The sequence below is a fragment of the Oncorhynchus gorbuscha genome, linkage group LG05 (assembly GCF_021184085.1).
Source record: "Oncorhynchus gorbuscha isolate QuinsamMale2020 ecotype Even-year linkage group LG05, OgorEven_v1.0, whole genome shotgun sequence".
NCBI lineage: Eukaryota > Metazoa > Chordata > Actinopteri > Salmoniformes > Salmonidae > Oncorhynchus > Oncorhynchus gorbuscha.
The window spans coordinates 80,325,294-80,333,023 of NC_060177.1; the positions used below are offsets into that span (position 1 = coordinate 80,325,294).

The window sequence follows — 7,730 nt, forward strand, 5'->3', positions numbered from 1 at the left end:
CCTAACCATTCTTTGTGACTGAACACACTTTTCCATTCCTCTCTGTACAGATCTACATTGGCAGCTGTGACACACTGACGCTACACTCTAGCCTTGGTTTAGCAAGACAAGTTGGAAAAGCAGAAACAAACACTCCCCAACCAAGCAAAGGGAAGTTTCCCAAGTTATGACAGTTGGGTGGGTATAAGTAGAACTCACATCACCACAGTGAATAATACAAACTAAAACACATATTTCAGAAGATGTCTGTAAACGTTTTAATGAGTTCTGTTGGGAACAGGGGTAGAGAAGCAGGGAGGGATTTTAAGTCATTGTTCATCAAGGCCCAATGGACAATAAAGAGTCCCATTGTAATCTGTGTTTCCTCCAATGTCCACCACTATTCTGCTGCTCACATGTGCAGTGAAGAGCACAGGCAGAGTGAGTGGGTGACTGCGTATCCATTGGTGGTTAAGAGCACACACATTTTCAGTGAGCTGCAGTAGGGTTGTTCAGTTCGTTTACATTTTAGTCATTTAGCCGACGCTCTTATCCAGAGCAACTTACAGAAGCAATTAGGTTTAAGTGCCTTGCTCAAGGGTACAGACAGATTTTTCACCTAGTCGACTCAGGGATTTGAACCAGCAACCTTTCAGTTACTGGCCCAACACTCTTAACTGCTAGGTTACCTGCCGCCATAGCCCGTTCAGTGGTTAATGCGACACAAATCTTTCCATTCAGTGATGCACGTGTGTGATGTCACTGGAAGCGGCAGGGCTATGGCAGGTGGGACAGAGGATGTGATTGGGCATTGCTGTAGTGACAAGTGGGCGGGACTTCCTGTGTAGGCAGGGGCGGCACAGGAAGTGACCACAGGGCAGGCGATATGCTGATGGAGAGGTCGAGTAGACTGATAGAGAGCAGGAACAGGAACCACACCTGTTCTCACCTGGGAGAGAGAGAAAGGGAAGTGGGGAGAGAAGAGGGGGAAAGAGAGAAATAGGAAAAGCTAGAGGGTGAGAAAGAGGATGAAGGAGAGAAAGAGAATGCATGTATTGAGCAGTATGTACACCTTGAATGAGTCTGTTCACAGTTTGTATTTTATACTCCCTGACTGACCACTTAATACTCCAACAACAAACACTATTTTAAAAAGGCCCTATCAACAAACTACATTAATTACAGCAATGGGAAGGAAGTTTGTATGGCGAGTCGAGGAGGATGAAGTATAAAGACAGATGTTAACCTATCTCTGCAAACCTGGGGTCACTGTTGGTAATGGCAGACCCTGGCCGTGACCCTACTCTCTGAGTGCTTCTCAGGGAGAGTGGGCTATGCAAAAAACACATTTCCAATTCCCACATGCGTATTAACAAACACTTGTGCATGAGAGAGAGCCGCGAGAGGCTGTTCCTACCTGTTGGGGTGTCAGCAGGTGTGTCTGTGTGTTTGTGCTGGAGCTGGGGGGTTTGGGAGGGGTAGGAGGTAAAGGAGGGTCGACCCTGCAGGGCTGAGAGAAGGGCCTGGTCTAGACTGGCAGACAAACGCTGTTCTTGGTCTAGACTGGTAGACAAACGCTGTTCATAGTCTAGACTGGCAGACAAGCGCTGTTCATGGGAGCTACTGCTAGGAACTGTGGCTGTAACAAGAGGAATAACACAAAAACACTCGTAAGTGACACATTCAAACACTTGACACAGCCAACCCTAAACAATGGCCTTTTAACTAAACGCCAGCATGCAATGTTTTTGTTCTCACGCTTTTCGCATTTACCACTCACCTGAGGAGATAGTGGGGTTTGCATCTGTTCTTGGTCTTTTCAAGTCAGGAAGTAGCTCCTTGGAGTGACCAGCACTAGCAGAGGCTGCTTTGGGTCCGGTGGGCTCACCCTTTCCCTTAGAACGGATCAGAGTGGCCCAAACCTCAAGCTCTCTCTTTCTCCTTGTCCCCAAGTCTGGTCCTCCCTCCTGGGAACTTACTCTATCCACTGCCCCTTCTTTAGGGCCAACTTTACCAGCGCACCGATCCTTCCCATTCCCATTCTTCGCCCTGTTGTTAAAAGCCCCAGTTCCCCTGTACTGCGTAAGCTGGCTCCTCTGTGTAATAACACTTTCTGCCCCTTTTTGGTTAGTCTGTGTGCGAGCCCCACTGTTTCGGCTAAGTGTCCCCTGGTGGTTAGCTGACTCTACAGCAGCAGCAGTGGTAACAGCAGAGTCCCTACTCTCTCCAGTCCTCTGTGGAGGTATGAGTCTGGAGGGCTGCGGACTCTCCCCATGGCCCTGCCTCCCAACCGCTCCATCCCTGACCTCTAACCCTGTCTGGAGCAAGAAGCGGTCGATGCGGCTCTTCAGGTGGGGGTTGGGGAGGGCCTGTGACTCAGGGACGAAGGGGACACCGGTGAAGGGGTCGTTGGGGACACGACCCCAGGTAGCCTCCCTCCTCTGGTACTCCTCCAGAGTAGAGCTGTCCACAGACACTCCACTGGGCAGCAGCATGGGCAACAACATCACTTCCTGGGTCAGCGGGTCCAGGAACTCCTCAGGTACTTGCAGGAGGCTGGGGGTCAGAGAATAGAAAAGAGGAGAAAAATACATTAATATCCTCCCACAGATGACAGTTTTGCCTTTGGCTTTGTGAAAAGAGTTGCAATTCATCTGCCTCATACATTGTGTTGAAAGCAGCCATTGTTTTATACACATTGTACCTAGTTGCTGTTGTCGTCTGTGACAGTGCCGGTGGTTGATTGACAGGTGAAGGCTGAGCTGATGCCAAGTGGCTGAGCCGTGGCACTGGTCTCAGGCTAGCGTTCTCATGAGTTATCCTCACTCTCTCCACCTCATCCGGAGGGCAGCAGCGAGAAGGCAGCCCCCACACTGCCAGTGCCTTGAGCCCCATCGCGGAGGCACCCGCACCGTACGGCACTGTCACACGGAGCTGCTTCACAGAGCCTAGTGAGAGCGGGCCCCTGCTCCACAGCTCCTCTTGTCTACACCCCTCACGGGGTGCCGGGGGCAGGGAGGAGAAGGGAGGGCGCGGGCGGAAACAGGGATGGGAGAAACTGACGTGGGTCTCTTCTGTTAGTTCACAGCGTCCCACCAGGTGAAAAGCCCCCTGGCTGGTGTCTGTGTGGCTGTGCGTTTGGCCACGTTGGGTCCATTGCTGGCTCTTCTCCTGGCCTTGTAGACTATATTGTTGGGCCTGGAGGCTCCATTGGTGGCCTTTGAACTGGGCCTTGGCTTGGTCCCATTGCTGGCCCTTCTCTTGGCCTTGCTGGGCCTGGGTTTGGCCCTGCTCTAAGCTGTGATTGTGGGGGAGTGGGGGGTCAGAGCTGGTGCTGATCTCCAGCCTCTTGCAGGCTTGTCCTCGGTCCATGCCCCAGGGCCACAGCTCCACATCCACCCGACACACTTCCACCTGGAAGCCAAACTGCAGTGTCACCTAGAGTCAGACAAATGAAGATTAGACAGATACACCCACCATGACCACTTCTCTAGAAAGAGATGAAGAAGAATAGGACAGTGATGTCATAATACACATCTCTAAATATTCTACAGCGTCAGCTCACCTGAACAGGCGGCCGCAGGAAGTACTCCAGCTTAAAACCCCGCCTCCGGACTGCTGGGTCGGCCGATAGGAGGTTGGTGACGTCGTACCCATCTGCACATAGCTAGATGAGGGAGGGAGGGAAAAGAATAGGGGCAGAGTGAGGAACGTGAGAGGGAAGGAATTGGAGGAGAGGGAGGTAGGGTTGAGGAAGAAGTACTTGGTATTTTATTAGGATCCCCATTAGCTGTTGCGAAAGCCGCAGCTACTCCTCCTGGGTTCCACACAAAACATTAAACATGACATGAATGCAGAACATTAATAGCTCAAGAACAGAACTACATACATTTAAAAGCAGTGAAGTGATGAGGGGGAGGAGTGAAGGAAGAGGTGACGGAAAGAGCAAATAAGAGAGGTGGAGAGTGAAAGGAAAGAGGTAAAGAGGGTGAAAAAGTGGAAGACTTATTCCCAGAAGAAGAATAACACCTAGCGAAGTGATTATCAGACAACCCATAATATAAAGACCGGTTGAAGGTACTGAACTTCAAGTGGCGTTTTGGCTACTCCAGTCCATAAAACTCTAATTGTTTTGTACCTTGTCACACTGGATGGTGGTCTTGAAGTGTGGTAGGCAGAGATTCACCACCATGGTCTCACACCTGCTGAAATAAGAAACTAAAATCAATGTTTTCAACTTCTACACTGGACATCCTACCCATGCTGTGGAATAGTCAAGTCATTCAGACAGCCAGAGCTTCTTTGCTGTGAACTCTGTGAAGAACCCTACCAATCACGTGTGGATGTATGACAGAGATTATTCATAATCTATTAAATTCAATATGCCTAGATCTTTATTATCCGCTAAGGACAATGCTTGTGCAGCATTTAAAAAAAATACATATATATATACACACAGCAAATAAACTGACAATGGGAATAATAAGATCAGGGTGTTGTGAATCATACACATGACAAAGTTCTATACAGGCAATCCTACAGGCCGGTTGGTATAATTTGTGGAACGTTCCAACATGAATCGGTTCCAAAAACGTCGTAAACAACAAGGTTGCCAACAAACAACGCATACAAAGTTGTTTAGCAGCAGAATAAGATACCGGGTAGGGGGCGGGCTATTTCATTTGGTTTTTTCACTCAACACGTTTATTCTGAAAAATGTCTGTTCGCACTCTGGTAGCCTATGGACAAACATTAAGAATAAACTATGTGGTGAGTTGATGCCTATTCGGCAGCCAGTTGGCTAGGTGAATTAATCATGCTACGTTGTATGCGTTGTTTGTTGGCAACCTTGTACTTTACGAAGTTTCTGTAACAGATTCCTGTTGGAATGTTCCACAAATTATACCCACCCCGACAGGCTGAATGACATTGCTTCTTTTCAGAATTGCAATAACACTTGACCTCTCTCCACTGTGAGCTGTCAGTTGACCTTGCTTTAGAACGGGTGAATTTGATTTAGTCCCACATCACTATAATAGTTAGCGTCAGGGGCTACTTCGGTAGTCTTTTGAGACATTGGGCAAGGGAGTCAACAATACAGCCCAACGTCCTAAAAAAACTCACGCAATTACTTGACTCAAGACAAGACAACAATCTCATGGGAAGCAATGTGTGATGGTACCATAATGTTAGTTGACCCCGCCGTACTAACGTTACTATGGATGACTAACGACGGCGTTAACATTACATCCCAGCAATCCAAAGGATGACACACTACATTATAATAGAACACAAAGACAAATGTCATGGCTTTCAGTCGAGAAAGCAATAATATATATATATATATAATACGATTGTATTCAGTAGACTAAAGTAGCTGGAGTATCTGGAGTTCAATCTAGTCATGTTCAGTTAGCCTAGCTATTCCTCCACCACACAGATTAGTTAGCATATAGCTAGCTTACGTTACACAGAGCCATAGGTAACGCGTTAGCCTTCGTACACAGTAGTTACCATGTTTTATTCCACACAAACTGCTGACTTATGACAGTATTCTGTACCTTATTTTGGCCCCCTCATCTCTAAAGCTAGCTAGCTAGCGGTAGCTAGTACTTCATTGGTTACTTCCTAGCCGAGACCCGAAGACCGGGTAATATAGCATGGCTAATTGCTTCATTGCTTGCTAACTGACGCTAGCTAGTTTTTGTTTACTGAACCCAGTCTAATTTCTTGCAGAAAGTTGGCCAGTACGCTAACGGAGCTCACCGTGTTTCCTAATGTTCTTGTAGACCAGCTCACACGAACTGTCTGAAAGAAATTCAAACGATGCAATCACTGGAACTTTTCTCTGGTTGGACCACTTTACATTTAGCCAAAACACTGGCTAGCTAATGGAAGGAAAGAGAGAAGGGACATATTACGGCGTCAACTATTTTCGCGATTGCCTGTATGATGTGGCCGAGATCCCCTGCTGCGTTCTCAAAAATCGTCTCTAGCACTATGATGCCGAAAGCATGTAGGCCTACAATGTAAAATCTGTTCCTTCAGCTTTTCTGCAATGAATGAAAGTACTTTCCTACATTGTAAATGGTTAATAGTTTCCATGTGGCAACAGAAGAATCAGAAAAGCAACAGTGCCTTGGCAGATTTATTAAGCAGGGTGCAACTGCAGCCCGCAATTCTGGGCGTTCCTGCATGTGGGGATTCATGCATCTGCAGGAACCTCTCTTTATACTTCTATTGGTACATTTTAAGCCATGACTCCAGTACGTAGGCAGGGGACAGAGCCGCTCCAGTACAGTAGTATCTGCTGATCGTGTCAGAAAGACAGTGAGGTAACTGGAACAGGAGTGAGAGTTCAGATCTAGGACTAATGCCACAGGGAGAAAGACAGAGATGTAGTTAAGCCAGGATGTCATTGGGCCGCAAGCAAAGTTGGGAGAAGAGGAATATCGGGATTTCTGAGGAGGAATGGAGGGGGAAAATTAGTAAGAAGACGTTGATTTGAATTTGAGGAAGATGGTGATAAAAATGTAGATGCAGTGTCGAAGAAGATTGGTGTCAAGCGCAAACAGAGTGAGCCAGCCTGAGTTCTGGAAGTGAATGAGGACGATTTAAATGAGGTGGAAGGTGTGGTGAAAAGCTTGGAGGCCTGAACATGGCTTTGATGGACATGATAAAGAAGATTCTGATCCAGTAGGAGTGACATTTTTGGAGAAAGTGGATCCTAGCCTTTTGGCGGATCCATTTGTGGTTTCAAAGTGGGTGGAAAAGGAGTTGGGTGCAGTTGAATCAGTAAATAGGTAACCTGCAGTGGACTTGTAATATTTGTTTATGTTTCTTCTGATCAGAGGTAGCGGGTGCTCCATGTCACGCAACTTGGGTCAAGATCTGTTTCTTGCACCATCGAAAGGAATGCTTTCTGAAGGGAGATTCCAAGATGTGTGCAGAAGGGAGATTCCAAGATGTGTGCAGAAGGGAGATTCCAAGATGTGTGCAGAAGGGAGATTCCAAGATGTGTGCAGAAGGGAGATTCCAAGATGTGTGCAGAAGGGAGATTCCAAGATGTGTGCAGAAGGGAGATTCCAAGATGTGTGCAGAAGGGAGATTCCAAGACATGTGCAGAAGGGCATAGGATGGAGGATTGTGTAGTTATCTGGATACATTTGTGTGTGTCAACTGTAGGGATGCACATGTTTGTTGGGGATCGGAAGTGTCCAGTGAGAGAGAGGCAGGTTGAGGTGGCTAGTCAGAGTAGTGCAGAAGGTAAGGCCTCCCGAGTGGCACAATGGTCTAAGGCACTGCATTGCAGTGTTGCGGTGTTGCTACACCCAGGGGTTTGATCCCAGACGTGACCGGGAGTCCCATAGGGCAGCGCACAATTGGCTAAGCGTCATCCAGGTTTGGGGAGGGTTTGGCTGAGGGTGCTTTACTTCGCTGATCGCGCTCTAGAGGCACTTTGTGGCTGGCATGGAGCCTGCAAGCTGACTCCGTCGTCAGTTGAACAGTGTTTTCTCCGACACATTGGTGCAGCTAGCTTCCGAGTTAAGCGTGCGGGTGTTACGAAGCAGCGCGGCTTGGCGGGTCATGTTTAGGAAGACGCATGACTCGACCTTTGCCTCTCCCGTACATGTTGGGGAACTGCAGCGATGGGACAAGATCGCAATTGGATATCACAAAATTGGGGAGAAAAAAGGGGTAAAGAGAGAAAAAAAAATAGTTGAGCAGAAGGTGTCATATGCTGAGGCAGT

The 7,730-nt window shown here is 47.8% G+C and overlaps 1 protein-coding gene across 3 annotated transcripts; it reads right to left on the reverse strand.

The window, feature by feature from the left end:
• Window positions 1-243: 243 nt before the first annotated feature.
• On the reverse strand, window positions 244-6,044 carry LOC124036561 (RING finger protein 37-like). Of its 3 annotated transcripts, none has more exons than XM_046351281.1 (7): window positions 5,746-6,044; window positions 4,118-4,181; window positions 3,545-3,646; window positions 2,684-3,417; window positions 1,760-2,535; window positions 1,397-1,618; window positions 244-928 (listed from the first exon to the last, which is right to left on the reverse strand). In XM_046351281.1, exons 2-7 carry the CDS (start codon window positions 4,169-4,171, stop codon window positions 717-719), a joined length of 2,100 nt encoding a protein of 699 aa, XP_046207237.1. In that variant the 5' UTR covers window positions 4,172-4,181; window positions 5,746-6,044; the 3' UTR covers window positions 244-716. The 3 variants fall into 3 exon arrangements, with proteins under 3 accessions (XP_046207237.1, XP_046207235.1, XP_046207236.1); XM_046351279.1 differs by having other exon boundaries at window positions 244-988; window positions 5,746-6,042; XM_046351280.1 differs by having other exon boundaries at window positions 244-988; window positions 4,118-4,184; window positions 5,746-6,042.
• Window positions 6,045-7,730: the final 1,686 nt, after the last annotated feature.